Source organism: Dendropsophus ebraccatus, chromosome 1 (genome assembly GCF_027789765.1).
Source record: "Dendropsophus ebraccatus isolate aDenEbr1 chromosome 1, aDenEbr1.pat, whole genome shotgun sequence".
In the NCBI taxonomy this organism is placed as follows: Eukaryota; Metazoa; Chordata; class Amphibia; order Anura; family Hylidae; genus Dendropsophus; species Dendropsophus ebraccatus.
Window position 1 is genome coordinate 163,747,371 of NC_091454.1, and position 18,059 is coordinate 163,765,429.

An 18,059-nucleotide genomic window follows, 5' to 3' on the forward strand; every position below is an offset into this window, starting at 1 on the left:
GTACTGTCAGATCACACTCCTAGTAAACTCTATTTCTAAAGTTAATCTTTTTATGTACTCATATTTTGAGTTTCTCATAAGCCTGTCCTCTTAAATTTGTCTCTTGATTTATTTTTAGTCTTCTTTTGCATATGGACATGTGCCCACTGGTTTTTTTGTTTGTTTTTTGTGGTTCTTTCCTGGCCACACTTTTTGGGGGATATTTCTGGCTTTTTTTTAAAAATATAGAATGATTTTTTAACCTTTTATGCCTTAAAATATGTGTCAAAATGAAGCATGTAAACATAACAATTACAGGTATAAAATTAAAGAGCCATTTTCCACTAAAGGCCCTATTACACGGAACGATCATTGTCCCGTATAGTAGAAACTTACTTAGTAGAAGGCAACGATCAGCTGACATGAATGATGTCGGCTGATCATTGCAGTCATTTGGCTTTCAACATGTTGAAAGACAAACGACTTGTATAGCAACGATCTGCTATTGTTGCTCCGTGGAATAGGAGCAGGGGCAGCAGACCACTGCTAGATGCCAAGTCCTGCCTGGAAAATTTAGTGATCTAGTAAGTGCATGCAAAAGGACGCTGGTTGCCCTTAGGAACATCAACCAAAACAACGCAGAGACACCATCACGTGTCTTGACGCCAGTGTATTCTAAAACATTGCCCCCTGGGAAATCAAATATGCAAATGAACACTGCAGAGACACCAGAGAAACCCCGAAACAGCTGTCTGTGGATGGATACCTTGCTTAGGTGGTTACCTTAATTGGAGACATTCCTTGGCTTGGTTGTTCCTTCCCGGAGGAAGGTCTGGCTAGTTCACTGACATCGAGACACATGATGGTGTCTCTGCAGTGTTCTTTTGCATATTTGATTTCCCAGGGGGCAATGTTCTAGAATACACTGACGTTGAGACACGTGATGGTGTTTTGGTTGATCTCCCTGAGGTCAACCAGCGTCTTTTTGCATGCCCCATGTAATACAACCTTACATTCAGTAGAACTTATTAGTAAGAGTACTGCTGCTATTTGGGCATTTTTATGGTTGAGATGGTATGCTGCTTGTTGGGTGCGTGTTGAAGAACTGTTGTGTTTGTTTGTGAATATATCTATTTTTTTGTGCTTTCCACTGGTTTCCACAGTTTACATGGTTAGAGACAATCATCCTTTTGACTATGCAATTTATTCACAATGAAGACATCACTTGCCAGTAGTTCCCACTAATAATGGTTATAGAATATATTATAATTTTTCTCCCCAAATTTTTTGTTTAAACAGAGTTAATAAAGTACACTATTCATTAAACCTACCTGTACATTTGATGATAAAAATATGAATATTTATTTGTATAGCGCCAACAGATTCCGCAGCGCTTATTTAAAATTTGATCATTGGAAATTCCCACTCACCAATCACACCTGAATATTTTTAACAAGTAAAGGTATAAAAGTATAAAAAAGTGCCCCAAAGACATCTTAGAAACCTGTAAAACCTGCCGAAATCATCTCGATTTACTCCTTAGTGCTTGTTCTGTACAATTATTTTTAGCATGGAAAGTGCTGTGATGTCAGTGCTTCATTTCATAAGTAGCAATATGTTACATCCAGTGCTTTAGGAGCTGTCACCATAGAGCAGGCACATCCACTCTCATCTTAGACCTGTTTGGTTACTTGCTGCTCATAGATAACAGGTCAGAGGCACCTGCTAGAGGCAGTTCCCACATGGCAGAGCGGGACATTCCTGAAATGCTATTACTGAAATTTAAGCTGAATTAACCTAAAGTGCAGAACAGCCAGGTCCCACTTTACACTGGTCTGATCTGGAGTCTCTTGTTTTAAAGAGAAGATAAAACTTGGACACTTGCAAGAAGCCAAAACTAAACCAAGGAATCCAAATGACAAGGTCTTGAGCCATGAACCCGGTACGTAGAACATTGCTGTTCATTTACCTGTAGTTATGGCTGTATTGTACAATAACACCTGCATGGTTGGTGCATGTGAGCATCTGCTCCCTGTTTTTTCCTAATTTTTTTTCCGTTTCCTAAAGTTTTGAGAATCCTGAATTAAAGTAGACCAGATACTATTTAGAGGTTGTTAGATATACAATAGTCTGTAATCATGTAATCAAGTGTTATTTGACAAAGCATTAAACCAATGGTAAACTTCCCCAGCTTCATCTACATATGTAACAGTCAGCACTTTATAATACCTTGCACTATATTATTTTTACAGTATTATTGAGAAACTATATGACTTTTAGAGATAGATTCTTATGGAATAATGCATGTGAACAATCAGTCCCATTAACCCAGCAGCTGTCCATGGGCACCAAGTCCTAACAGTCTGAAGAGTAGTAGATTTTGTTCACTAGCTGTATACTCGTCTTTTATGTCTCGCTGCTTGATTCTATTTGTCCATTTGAATGGCAATGGAGCCTCCTCTTAGTGTACATTTGGTTGATATGAATTGGAATAGCTTTTTAACTATATGTAAAACAATTGACTTTACAGTGGATTCCACAAACAAATGTTTAACTCTATTTTTATAAATGTAGTGGAGTCAGTGACACTTACATCTGAAGCATACTGTCCGTTCCCAGGCATTGTTCAAATGTGATGTAAACAGAGTACTAAAAAGTCATAGAGGTGCTAACTAGCGAGTACAACTAACCAGTTACACCTCTTTAGGAGGACATCTTATATCATGTTACTGTATTATATTACTGTGCTGTATTATTATTACTGTTACTTATTTTATTATAACTGTATTAGGGCAAACATTGCAGAGATATTTTGAAAGTGTATTCCCATTTATTGGGGCCAATGTTGACCACATAAGTGCAGATAATGTTCCTTAGGGACTTCACTAGATAGTGGGGCCTGGGCAGGTGGATCTTTTGGTAGTCCTGGTCACATAAGGAACTTACATATAAGACAAATTCTTTTGATGTAAGTCCCTGGTCATGGGTTAAATATATATAAAACTTTGTTTAAGGAAGAAAAATCTTTTTTTTTTTTAAAGCGATATTCCCAACTCCATAGGATCCACAGGATAGTGGATAACAAACTAACAGCAGCCCCATGGAGAATGAATAGAGCTCAGGACATGGTGACTGCATCCCAATTCTGGGGATTGTGGGGGTTCTGGTGGTCAGACCCCCAGTGATTAGCTGATTATCCCCTATCCTATGGTTAGGGGATAAAAGGCTAAGATAGGAACACACACCGTTAAGTAAGTTTCTACTCATACTCATCACATTTGGCACATATACGTCAGCAAATGTTCAAAATGAGATGCTGTTATATTGGTGTGTGAATAGGCAGGGGCCCCATTTATTTCTAATGGAACATTAGAACATTTCTTACACATACATGTTTAATTATGGATTAAAAGAATTCTTTACATTTTCTACTGAATCTACAGAATCTACACACAGCATGTGTGTTCCTAGTGTAAAAGAACAGCCTGCCAACTAGGATTTGTATTAATAGAACTGTGCAAAAGGTTATAGTGTCTATTTAAGATACATAACTAATGCCAGCATTTTGTATTGCATCTGTGTTTTATAGGGCAGAGGCTAATTACAGTAGGTGTAACATACCAGGATAATTGACTACGCAGAAACAATTGATGGGTTTCATTAGTTTCTAATGCTGCAATCAATTGAGCTTGATAATATATGGGCCTGCATTGGAAATTATATCACAGTGTGACCAAGCTACAGTATCCATGGGAGGTTTATCACTGATTGCTGTGTTTTACCTGTATTCACTGCAAAACTATAGCAATTAATAAGGTGTCTTTAGTTTATGTCATTAAGGGTCTTTTTACATGACCTGACATGGGACCGTGCAAGGATGCAAACAAGTGTCGATCAGCGTGATCAGCACTCGTTTGCAGTGTCTTTACACAACATAATTAGTCAAGTTGCCAGGGCGCAGGGGAGAATCTTGTATCGTTTGTGCGGCCATGGAAACTGACAGCATAGATATGCATATATCTGTGCTGTCAGTTTCCGGATCACACAAGTAGTGCGAACATACCTTCTGCACTGCTGGTGATCCGGCATCCTGCTCTCTGGCTCTCCTGGCCCCCTCTCCGGCCACCGGCTGTTTCTTCCGGCTGCCACCTCCTCGGCTGTTAGTACAGTACAGATACAGTGGAAAGCCAGAGAGCAGGACGGTAGTGCCAGAGAGCGGGATGCCGGATCACACAGCAGCACAGAAAGTATGTATACACAGCTTATGTGATCTGGAAACTGACAGCACATATATATATATATATATATATATATATATATATATACACATATATATATATATATATATATACACACACACATCTATCTATGCCATCATTTTGGATTTCCTATCTAATATTAAATTTTAAAACAGGCTCTAAAGATGCATTCAGCCAAGGATCTGCATTTGCCCACTCCTCGCCCACTCCCAGTCAGAGGGGCGGCTGTAAATCAGGTGTAAATCATGGCAGGTGTAAATCATGGCAGAAATCTACACCTGCTCAGAAGTCCGGCAGGGCAATTGGGGACGAGTACGATGGTCTTCATAAATGTCCCCTAAGGAGTGAAAACACAACAACAAAAAAATGTATCATTTCGCCTATCACCTGATATTCACTCCCATTAATAAAATTAAGTTCCCTCCCATCTGAGTCGTAGCTAAATTGTCTGAGAAATTATAAACCTATCTCAAGAACGGGAGGGAATATCAAGAAACTGTAAAATAAAGTGTGTGACCAGAGTATCCTAAGCTATTTTTTGGTAGTAACCTCAAGTGGTTTAATGGTGATTTATTACTATGTTTAGACATAGACATTTGTTAATACAGATTAGTGATGAATAAGGATAAGCAATTCTGCCACATAAAAAAGTTTGTTTGGTTTATAGTATACAAATCTATTGTGGATTCAGAGAAGTGACAGATAAGACTGGACTTCTTTGCTTCCAAGCTTAAGGATATACTGTATGGATCATTTGTCATGTGTAGTCATCTAAAGCACCCCATGCCTCACCAGACTGTGAGCTGCACCTCACAGTTTGAGAAGTGCTAATCTGGAGCAACGTTAGGGTGTGATTGCATTCTACACAGTTATACTGACATAATTACAGAAGGGATGTAATTAAATCTGTGCTGATAATAACTATGAAGTTGTAAGAAATATACAAATCAGCTCTGTAATGATTCGTATTAAATGGTAATTAACTCTTAATTGAGCGTATACAGCAGTTGACAATGTACAACAGATATAGTAAGCATTGTGATATGTACCTTTTAATGTTTAGAAAAGTGTCTATGAAAATATCATACCTCCTTGATTACTCTTACCCTTTTCAATACATTTGCATGGAAGACACCTGACAACAATCAACTGCTGCTGTCATTTGTCAGCATTAGTGACACTTCTAGTTTCAAGATAGAACATACCCGGTAGAGATATCACTTAAAGTATCTCAAACGTGAGTGGCATTTTTGTAAATATTTTACTATACCTTTTACCTCTTAGTGAATCCGGCCGGCTGGGCGCACCGAATCTGCGCCCGGTGTACAAAATCTACACCTGCTTCCAGCAGGTGTAGACTTTGATCATGATTTACGCCTGCGAGCATGTGTAAATGATGATAAAAGAGGCGCAGGAGGAGGCCACGCCTCCCTCCCGCCTTATCACGCCCCGCAAGCTCCGCCAGCCCGCCCATCGGGGGAGCAGGGCGTACAGTAGGCGTATGCCAGGGGGAAAGGGCGAATCTGCACCTTCTCCCTGGCATGTGCTTCTTAAATCCCTCCCTATGTGTATACGCTTCGGCCGGGATTTCCTCAGCCTCCAGCACAATGTAAGTTCCATACTAATCACGGGAACTTACGTTGTGTGAACATGGCTTTACTGTGCAAGTATGGGATCTTGGACTGGTGAAGAAGAGGGAGGGACTAGGATCAGCCCCAGTGCACCAAAGGGCCTCATTTACATATTACCTATTTTATAAATTACAACAAAACAGTGCAAAGAATTGGAAATCTTTACGATTTGTATCAGAATGCAGTATAGTATATATATAGTATCAGTATACAAACCTGCTATTAGTTTTCCTTTAATACAAGTAGTCAAGAACACTAGACAACGAGCCCTTTGCTGCTTTACGCCTTACAGATACATGCTGCCTTTTGCTGTATTCAGGGCTGTTATTACACCTTATACTGCCCTAGGCATTTCTACTGAATACACCTCATTGGGGCGAGTCCAATCACATCCAAAATTTTGAAGTTGCAGATCCTGCCACACAGGAGAGTTTAGGTTTCACTGTACATTTCACCTACATTGAAAGTGATGAAATCTGCCCTAAGTCCCTAAGAGGAATAGCATGCTGTGCAGTTCTGACCTGGGAACATTCCCATAAAGCCTGGGTCCAGACATGACAGAACTTCTACAGACTTGTATCATAATACTCAGGGCTCATGGTTGTGTTGGTTCTGCTGCATCACTTTACGTTCCCTGCTAGTTATCCCATGTCAACATGCAGTGGGGAAAATAAGTATTTGATACACTGCTGATTTTGTGAGTTTTCCCACCTAAGAATGGAAAGGTCTATAATTTTTCTTATATCATAGGTACACTTTAAGGCTATATTCACACAACAAGGAAGAATTGGTCCGACAGCATCCAATAGTGAAAAAGTGGTGGTAGTTTATTCAAGCAACACACACCATAGCAACGTTTCGACCCAGCAGGGTCTTTGTCAAGCCTTGAGGCTTGACAAAGACCCTGCTGGGTCGAAACGTTGCTATGGTGTGTGTTGCTTGAATAAATTACCACCACTTTTTCACTATTGGATGCTATCGGACCAATTCTTCCTTGTTGTCTTTAACTGGGATTGAAGACCCTCTGGCAAGCGTCCGTCTCCTACAAAGTGAGAGGCATTTTCTACTTACCCAGGTGCTGTTGGACTTTTTGCTGTATGATATATTCACACAACGTCAAAAATAGAGAAAAGGCTTCCACTTTTGCAATTTAAAATAACGTCTGTTTTTGACACGATTTAACTGACTGCAATGAAATGCACTGAAGTCAATGGAAAGATGGACGTTCAATGCACACAATGTATTGAGTAACGGACGTTATCACCCCGGACGTCAAAATAATGATCATGACATTTACTTTCGTACATCTTTTGCAAATAGCGGCCTTTTTTATTAGTTGTTCACACACAGTTTTTCTTTTTTCACGGTTCTTTCTCCGCTTTTACTGTTAAATTCAATGGACTTCTCAATTAAGCCACAGCCAAAGGCCAATTAGCTCTAAGGGGAGGCCAGACAGATAAATGTGCCAAACTGTGAAAGACAAAGGGGGAGATTTATCAAACATGGTGTAAAGTGAAACTGGCTCAGTTGCCCCTAGCAACCAATCAGATTCCACCTTTCATTTTCTGAAGAGTCTGTGAGGAATAAGAGGTGGAATCTGATTGGTTGCTAGGGGCAACTGAGCCAGTTTCACTTTACACCATGTTTGATAAATCTCCCCCAAAATATATAAGAAAATCCAGAAAATGTATCTATATTGTGACATAGGACTATGTTGCATTAAGATTAGAGATGAGCGAATTTGCAGTAATTGGTTATCTTATCGTTATCTTTGTTATTGCTATCAGCCTGCTTTTTTTTTTACTGACTGCCGCTCTGTGCCACTCCTCCCCAGGTGCGGGGAAAATCTGTATCCAGTTCTGGGAAACTTCTCCCAGTTTCCCTGGACTGGATCCAGCTTTTCTCAGCACCCAGGGAGGAGCAGCACTGAGTTAAAAGGCAGACGGCTGATAAGCGGATTTCCGAGATAACAGAACATTTTGCTTCATTATTACTGTAAATTCACTTATCTCTAATAAAGATCAATATACAGCGACTGAGGATCTGGTTTTATTGTATAATTCTGAAGTGAGTCAGCATTACATAAATAAAGAAATAAACCAAAAATGATGAAAAATTCCTGGCTTGCTATACCACTGGGTGTATAAACACTGGCAGGCATCTGCCCTAAACAGGGATCATTTTGGACTACAAAAATCATACAAAAATCCAACAGTACATAAGCATTTATGTAATTTCAACATTACTAATGGTGTCTTTCAAATAAAGAGCTGGAAAAGGACTGGATACGGTTCTAGGACACCTCAGTGTGTCATATAAGATTTTTCAGGACATTTGGGCACTTTCGAAGCTAAATCGGCAGCCAAATCTGATTTGAATCAGATGGCTGTTTAGATTGAATTGGACCCAAAATGAATTTTTGGATATTTGCTCATTGCTACTGACAGTGTGTTTAACAGCATGGTGTAGTGGAGGTGAACAGAATTCCTAAAGCAGCACATTACATGGCTAGGATAATAAGACACGACATAGGAGCAGTCAAGCAAAGCTGTGCAATACTATATGTAGGATACATCTAAGTTATAAAAGCAAACTCAGTCCTGTTCATTATATCTTTGTATTATGTTGCAAATCGGGTATTTGTTTTTCATGAATGAGAATAAATATTGATCAATAAAAGGAAACTAATAGCAGATTCATACATGCATACCTGTAGTGGAAGATCAGCTGATCCCTGCACCAGTATTCTTATCTTCTTCTGCCCATCGGCTTATACATCCACTCTTACTTATGAAAATTCATCCATTCATAAGTTGCCATGTCTTCCTCCTCGGACCCAACCTGTACAGGCAATGTTACTGTGCAAGCACAAGATTTTCCGAGTATCCACTTCAATTCCAGTGGTCTAGAGCAGGGGTAACTCAACAACTTTTAGTGAAGAACCACTTACCGGGGTCTATTGTCAGGTGAAGGTCCGAGCTGAACATCAGTAGTAAACGTGTTGTTTTGTTAATTTTAGGCTATGTTCACACTACGTTAAACTACGGCCGTAGTTCTCGCCGCAGAACACATCGTATACACATCGTATACGCTCTGGCCGGGATCCCATGTGGCGCCGGAAAAAACTGACATGTCAGTTTTCTGCAGCCGGAATTCAGTGAATTCCGGCCGCAGAAAGACCTGTCAGTTCACACAGTGAAGCAAGCGGCTCCGGCTGCTTGCTTCACTATGGGCTATGGGAAGCTCTGATGCGGGCGCAGAGCTCTGCGGCCGGACGGATCATCCGGCCGGTACTTAAGTACGGAACGGTCACGGAACGGCCGTTCTGTTACGTAGTGTGAACATAGCCTTAATGTTAACGTTGTTTAACTATTTACATACAGAATTGATGCTTAGTGGGAAAACTGGCATTTTTTTCTCTATCACCAGCCCTTATATAGTGCCCTTGTGCGTTCCCCCAGTAGTATATAGTTCCCCTGTGTGCCCCCCAGTAGTATATAGTCCCCCTGTGCGCTCCCCCAGTAGTATACAGCCCCCCTGTGCTCTCCGTCAGTAGTATATAGCCCCTGTGTGCTGCCCCCAGTAGTATATAGACCCCTGTGCGCTCCCCCAGTTGTATATAGCCCCCCTGTTTGCTCCCCCAGTTGTATATAGCCCCCCTGTGCACTCCCTCAGTAGTATATAGCCCCTCTATGTGCTCCCCCAGTAGTATATAGCCGCTCTGTGCGCTTCCCCAGTTGTATATTGCCCCCCTGTGCACTCCCCTAGTAGTATATAGCTCCCATGTGCGCCACCCCAGTAGTATATAGCTGCTTGTTTTGTGCTCCCCAGTAGTTTTTATACCCCTGTGTGCCCCCCCTCCCATAAAGCCCCCTGTGCGCTCCCCCAGTAGTTTATAGACCCCCTGTGTGCTCCCCCTGTTTGTATAGAGACCCCCCTGTGCTCCCCCCGTTTGTATAGAGACCCCCCAAGTGCTCTCCCCATTTATAAAGACCCCCACTGTGTGCTCCCCAGTAGTATATAGCCCCCTTGTGCTCCCCATCCCGTATAACATATAACATTAAAAAAAAAACACTTACAAATACTCACCTGGGTCCGGGCTTCTCCTCTTCTCTTGACTCTTGTGGCCGCTCTCCTCTTGTCTTGGCGCTGGCGCAATGAGATTACTCGAGCATCATCACCAGAGGCAGGAGTGTGGCCTCTTGTGACCGTTGCAGCCAGTAATGGGTTACTGACCGATAGCTCCCTCTCTGTCAGTGCTGCTGCTGCACGGTAACTATGAGCGCTTGTTACGAGCGCCCATAGTTACTGTACAGAGGGGAGCAGCGCACCTCAGTATATAGGTATACTGAGCTGCAGCCGGGGTCCGCTGGCCTCCGCAGTCGGCCAGTTGAGGACCCCTGGTCTAGAGTGTATGAAAGCATAATGATCAAATAGTTTTACTAAGTAGTAAAATATATTATTATTCATATTCTACACATTTTTAAAGTATAAGGTTGGTATTCAAAACAACTGTGTATTACTTGAATATGGCATAGTCTATGTCTTACAGTTTTACACCATTTACCAGCTAGGAAAAAAAAAAGATTTTTTAACTTGAATTTTGAAAATTGCAGGGAATGGAGTGGCAGCTTCATATGGTTTAAACGCTTGATCACCTAGCACTGACATGACCATAGCTGGAGGTACTGCCATAATCTCCACAGAGCGGTACCAGAAAACTGATACTGCCACAAATAACTGAGGCATGGGCCATTACATTGGATTTTTGCTTTGTTTTCCAGATCTACTTGCCTTGGATAGAACAGATGTTTTATAAACGCGATTGTATTTCCATCATACCAAGTTCAAGAGAACCTCATAGGTAGGTGCTTTACCTATTTAATCTTGCAACCATGTTCAAAAATGGACCCAAACTTTGATTTTTCCAAAAATTTTCTAACACACCCTTCTGGTGCCATAACCCAAACTAAATTCACAATGAGAAAATAAATTTTAATAGACCTCTATTGTCTAAAGCCATACACAACCAATTTATGCCCCTACCATATTTTCCTACATTTATTTACAAATATCAAGAAATATTAACTTACCCCATTGGAGGCTATGTTCACCTATTGGCCGTGATTTGACTCCAAATAATGGCTGGACTAAAAGACTAAAACATAGCCGGACAATGCTTAAATTGATGGTGTACAGTAAGTGGCAATTAACTGGTCAAGGCTATGTTCCCACAATGTCTTTTTTGGCTGTTCTACAGAAGTTTTTTGGACAGCATCATTTTGGTGCCAAAACGTGGCTGTTTAATGCAAATTACAGTCATCTAATGAACATTGTTATTATGACTATCAGACTATAGCTGTTGAGATCTTTTTTTCCTACCAACCTTATTTACCTATTCTTTCCTAGTAGGACCTGATGTACTCAATACACATTCTCAATATGTCTAACCTTGCATAGAAAAACAATTTATTAACTAAGCTTTTATGCTCCCTTATCCCTCCATCTTCTCCTAATATCGCTATTTCAAATATCAAAGCTTCTTTAAGGATTCCTGTCTTTTTTAATTCCTGTGACCTCTACCCAATATTCCTTTACTTTACCACATGTCCAAAACAGGTGTGGCAAGTCCACAGTTTGAATTTTCTCTTGCTCCTATTTGCTTCAATAAAACTGCCGTATAAGAGCCCTTGCACACTGAGTAAAAGAGGATGAATTTACGAGTGGAGGTTTATGACAGGTTTATTGAAGTCTTTTGGATTGGGACAAGTGCCACTTGGTACAGTACCAGAAATCCTAAACTTCGCCACTGAATCTGGGATAAATGGCGCCCATCTATGATGATAATTCCTATCCAAGATGCAATGGACTGGCATATGTAATAATTAAATCCAAGAAGCTGGCTATGGAGAATACTATATGTCAGTACTTGAGATTATTCAAGCAACATTTCTGAGCATCCAGTTATGCAGCTGCTACTGAATCCCTGAATGTCTGTACATCTAACAGCATCTTAATTTCTGTAAGCAGTGGAGATTACTGACAGTAGTCACATATGCATGAGGGATATATAAAGGTATAAAATCAATCTTAACATGTGAAGGTTTGCAATAAATCTTTGGACTTTTATAGGTAATGAACACTTCATTAATTGTATTTAGTCCTGTTTAACCCTTTCACGACCTGGGGTCATTGATGCATCAATCCCTAGGTCGTTTTTGCACATCAGCTTAAGGGATGATAATGATCCCATAAGCTGATGTCCCTTTGTCTGCCTCCTCTCCTTTGTCCTTTGACGCTGTTGCAATCTTGTGACAGCGGCAGGGGAGAGAGAGGGGGGGCAGAGCGCAGGGGTATGCGCCTTGCCTTGCCTCCCTGCCCCCGCTGGCCTCCATAGCCAGGGAACCGGAAGCCTGAGGCTTTCGGTTTCCATGGCTACCAACGGGGCTCTGCGATCACTTTGCAGAGCCCCGATGGACACCAGCAGAGAATTCTCCCTCTGTAGAGGGAGAATTCTCTGTCAAGAGCCCTATAGATACTGCGGTCGTGCTGACCGCAGTATCACTGATAGCCGGGACCCTTTGCGGATGACACAGGCGCAGCTCCTGGGCCTGTGTTATGCTCGATTGTAAATTAACGTTGCTGCGGCAACGTTAATTTACTGTGCAGCGGCGGGAGGGGGTTAACATAAAGGATTATACAGGAACACCCTACTAATCTGTCATATAACAGATGTCTAGATTCTTCATCTTTATCAGTTTTCTTAATCAAATTTTTTTTGTGCGCTGTGCACATTGCGTTTGAGCCATTCATTATATACCTCCGATGGAAGGCTCTGATGTATGTTACCCTATAAGCTTACTATATGTGGCACACCTTGCACATTGCATTAGACATTGCATACCATCCCAATGAAGGCCAGAATTACACTCTCTTAGTTTCTGTCATGTGAATACTCTGGAGTTTTGTAATTCTGTTTTCTGAAGCACTCATGCTGCACTCTGGCATGCCTCACCACTCCTTCCTCTCCTCCTTTTCCATGAATATTCTAAACTGCCTGTTCCCCTGCATGATAACTCAATCTTCCTGGGCTGCACATGCCCCACGCGCCAACTGCATTCGCCATCAGCGGTAAAAGTTACATCTCCCTGTGTAAACAATGACTAATGACATTTGCGCCAGTACACAGTTCCATATTGGGGTGTGTAAAACGACCCTTAGTTGTGTTGAAATATTTAAATTGTTCTTGTTTGATTGTTTGTTATTTTTTTTCGCAAACAGCTAAAAGATTGTGAATTTTGTAAATAAATAAATTTGCAACAGAGGTTGAATAATTTTGTAATGTTTGATGCAAATGCTGAAAACTTTCCTGCGTATATAAAATTTGCCCCCCAAATTTCCAAAAATGTACTAGTGGGAAAACTGTCACCTATATTTATAAAAACAAACAAACATGAATTTAGTACAAGTATATACAGTAGACAATAATCAATCATATAACTATGTTTTAGGTTTTTGTTTTAGGTCTTTTACTTCATAATTGTGAAAGTGCATAACATAAAAAAATAAAGTTTAATACCCACCCTAACAAATAGGGATGGTCCGAACCTGCCGAGGTTCGGGTTCGTATGAACCTGAACTCTCGGCAATGATTCCCGCTGTCTTCCACCTCCGTGGAGAGGGTGGATACAGCCGGAGGACCGCCTGGAAAACTGGGACACAGCCGATGGCTATGGCTGTATCCCAGTTTTCCAGGCGGTCCTCCGGCTGTATCCACCCTCTTCACAGAGCGGGCAGACAGCGGGAATCATTGCCGAGAGTTCAGGTATGTACGTACGTTTTTTATTGAGTAACCCCCCACCTGCTTGATTATAACTGTATTAACAGATTTCAAATGGAGGGGAAAATGCTGACAGAGATACTAATTCTCCTTAAGGAGAGACGTGTGAAGATTCAAAGGCCATTCCTGCTCCACTGGTAAATATGGAAAGAAAGGATATAAAAAAATAGCTCTCACACCACCTTGGGAAAGTGCCGTCAGTGTTTCACTCTAACTAGAATGTGCAAAAATAGCAATTTAAATGGTATCACTAAAGCCAGCAGTAGGCCCGGGGAGGTCTCTGAAGGCCCACGTGTTTCGTCACGTCAGTGACTTCATCAGGGATTTCCTTTTGGAGAGATATTTGGCTTGGCATATATCCCTAGTCAATGTTCTAAGACTCCTAGATGGAGAGAAACACTGACTTGAAGGAATGTCACTTTCCCAAGCTGGTGTGAGAGCTATTTTGTCTATACTTTTTTCCCAGAATTTCCAGTGGAGCAGGAATGGTCTTTGAGTCTCCACCCGTCTTTATGATGCTCTCCTTAAGAAGAATTAGTATGGCTTTGATACTTTTGCTCAGTGTTGTCATCATGCAGTGTGCTAATAAATGTTCCTACATTTCAAATGAGTCATAGATAATAGTTTACACTGCTCAAATACCTAGCCTGAGAGGGCATTGTCTTGTGTGTGACAGAAAATATTTTGCCATTATGTAATATGATCAGTAGAATAGCTTGGTAACAATACACATAAACCAACCAGACAATTTGTTTTTAAAACCTTCTTCAGTCGATTATGCTGCAAGAACAAAATGGACTGAAAGAATGTATTTATAAAGTTGCCTACTTTTATATATACTATATCTACAGTGCATATAAAATGTACATTCCGCTAGAGCTTTATGATGATATCTTAGTAGAATTGAATAATTATTTATTAAAATTCATATTTGTCAATGTTACATCTTTAAAATTGTGTCAAAATAAAAAATCTCTGTAGATTAGAATAATAACCCATTTCTTGTGCACTTTCATTAGATGTATCCCTGGGTGTCAGATTTGTCAACAGCTTGTTCGGTAAGTTCTGAGGCATCATACTGTAGAGTTCTGTATGTGTAGATCCACGCTGCAGAGCCCTATTAGGTTACCTGACCACACAGCCACCATAGAGAATATTAATATCTGCTTGTCAATAGGTGTTGCTGCGGTCGTTTGATCAAAGAACACAATATTTTTGCTGGGAATGCTGACATAAATATTTCAGATGATCAAATACAGCCAGAAGTTTGGACTGTGGAGGAGCACACAGCAAAAAGTCCTACAAATGCATATGGTACCATTGACTTTCAAGGTGGTTCACAAGGCTGCAAAGCCAAGGTGAGTACAATAATATGAACAATTCTTTTCAGGAACATAACAGTTAAAGAGATTAAATTTAATATATCATGTGGATACATGAACAAAAGCAGTATATGGGCCCATCACTGTCCTTTATCTCTTCATTAAAGGGAACCAATCACGCTGAATATGCCCCTAATGATAAGGAAACGTGCTTGTACATAACCCAGCACGCTTCCCAAACATACCCCTGTACCCTCAGTCCCTTCCTTGATTACACCGTATTACATGTCTGAAGTCCTGCACTGTACGTCAGCGTCTTCTCCTGCCGCACTGCACATGCGCAGCGTGCTAAAGACGTCACCGCGCCGCCACCGTGGAACACAAGCCCCAGGTGACATCAGAGGAGCGCAGGTCTTCAATTACGCCCCTCTGGTCGTAATTACAGCGCTCACAACCGCCCAGGACCTTAATTACATACACCCACCGTGACTACTTACAGCTAATTACCATACGGCGTGGGACTTCAGAAATGTAAGAATACGGCATAAACAAGGAGGGGACAGAGGGTACAGGGGGATGTTTGGGAAGCGTGCTGGGTGATGTACAAGCATGTTTCCTTATCATTAGGGGCATATTTGCCGTGATTGGTTCCCTTTAAGGCATTCTCTTAATCAATCCAACAGTCTACCAATAATTGTTAGCATTAAATATTATTATTTCATTAGCTTATATATATAAAAATAAAATTCACAGTTGGAATCTGCTTTTAATGTCACAGTTGCCCGCCTTATGACTGGATCTCTGTGCAGCTACACAGGTCACACCACCAGTACATCCTCCCGTTTATTATATATGGATAACAGGCCAACATCTAATGATCAGTGGAACATGTAATGATTCTACGATGTATCTTAAAGGGGTTGTTTTATTTACATTCAGAAATAGTGCTCTTTGCTGACATCTCTGTCAGTTCCTGTCTCGGCCAGAGATGTCGGCAGAGAGTACTGTCAGACTGAAAATAAAACAACACTTCCTGCAGCACATACAGCAGTTGATAAGTACTTGAAGGCTTGAGATTTTTCAATAGAAGTAAATTACAAATCTACATAACTTTCTGACACCAGTTGATTTGAATGATTTTTTTTTTTTGCTGGACAACCCCTTTAAGAACAGACATTCCTCATATAGTCACTAACACTTGTAAATAATTAAATCTACATCTTTTTGTCTTCATTTCTTTTAGTTCATTAGATTATCATCTGACAGTAAGATCGAAGACATTCTTAACCTCATGGTTAAGGAATGGAGAATGCAACTTCCAAAACTTCTTATTTCTGTACATGGTGGTAGACAAAAATTTGACCTTCACCCTCGAATTAAAGATGCACTGTCCAAGGGGTTTACTAAAGCTGCAGAGACCACGGGAGCTTGGATATTGACAGGAGGACTGAATAATGGTAAGTGACTACATACAACTGCATAATTATTGATGCAGCAGTGTAATGAATTATTTGGGTGCTTTAAAACGGACATTAAATGCTGCCTAAAGACGACCCAATCACTAATGTAAATGAACACCGATCTGCTAGATTGGCGCTCACTTACTCAGCCTTTTTGACGGCTTGATAATCATGCGTCAAGGGCTGCACGGACATCGTCAGCTGATCACTGGCTGTTGCGGTCCCGTCTCGGCCAGTGATCGGCTGAGCTCTGAAGTTCCAACGGTGGCTGCGGAGAGTGGGCAGAAACGAGGAGAACACTAGAGATTATGGACAGGTATGTATAAACTTTATTATTTTTTTAAAGTCATCAGCCGTTGGCATTTCTATTGGCATTGCATTTCTATTACACGTAGTGACGCACACCCGACGACCAATGATTTTTAGGCTGGAATATACGACACAAATATTTTCATTGGCTAATTGCTTTTTTTATTACACGGAGCAATAATCTGTCGAATTGGCCTGATTTGGCAGATTATTGCTCCATGTAATAGAGCTTTGTGAATACAACTGGGCTGCCTGGCCTTATATCTATTGGTTATTTTTGATTTTAGGTGTTGCTGAACACATTGGAGATGCTTTGAAGGACCATGCCTCCCATATGCGTCACAAGGTGTGCACCATTGGAATTACTCCATGGGGTTTAGTTGATGGTAGACAGGACCTCATTGGAAGAAATGTAAGCCTAATTTCTTTACCATTTCATATTCTCTCAGTTTTCTTTGTATTCTATATATTCATTGTGGTTTGTTTTTTCAAGGTTGTCGCTCCATATCAGACGTTACTTAACCCTCTCAGCAAACTCCATCTACTCAATAGTCTTCACACCCATTTCATCTTGGTGGATAATGGAACAGTTGGCCAACATGGGACAGACATTCACATACGAAAGGAATTAGAAAGAAGAATCTCTCTGCAGCAGATTCATTCAAGTATATTTTTTCCTTATGTTTTTATTTAGATAATTCTCTACTCAGAACCTGATTTGACGCAGTAAATATTGTTCACTTAGCGATTCGACTGGTTTAACAATAATTTAAGTTAAAGGAAGAGTATACAAAAATTATGAAAAGATTTTACTTAGTAAAATGTTATACAATTCTCTAAAATGCAATATATTTTTAGGGACTGGCAAACGAATACCAACTGTGGCCCTTATACTCGAAGGTGGTCCCAACACTATCCTTACAGTCTACGAGTATCTTCAAGAAAACCCTCCGGTGCCAGTTGTAGTCTGTGAAGGGAGTGGCAGAGCAGCAGACCTCTTGGCTTATGTTTACAAGCAAACAGAGAGTCAAGGGTGAGATGATACACATTTCCACAAAAACTGTTGAAAAACTGGATATTTTTCAATTACTACATTAATATAATTTCCTTATTCCATTTTTAGAAATCTTTTGGATAGTGTACAGTCTGAGGTTATAGCCACCATAAAGAAAACATTCAGCCTCAACCAGAATGAAGCTATCCATATGTTCCAAACTTTAATGGCCTGCATGAGAACCAAGCACCTAGTAAGTTTAGTG

General features: G+C 40.7%; 1 protein-coding gene across 1 annotated transcript; it reads left to right on the forward strand.

The window, feature by feature from the left end:
* Positions 1–1,703: 1,703 nt before the first annotated feature.
* Positions 1,704–17,837, forward strand: LOC138801037 (transient receptor potential cation channel subfamily M member 7-like). Its single transcript, XM_069983443.1, has 8 exons — positions 1,704–1,921; positions 10,654–10,733; positions 14,729–14,767; positions 14,887–15,067; positions 16,275–16,488; positions 17,088–17,212; positions 17,294–17,465; positions 17,659–17,837. The coding sequence occupies exons 1-8, from the start codon at positions 1,913–1,915 to the stop codon at positions 17,835–17,837; spliced, it is 999 nt and encodes a 332-aa protein (XP_069839544.1). The 5' UTR covers positions 1,704–1,912.
* The last annotated feature ends 222 nt before the right edge of the window (positions 17,838–18,059 follow it).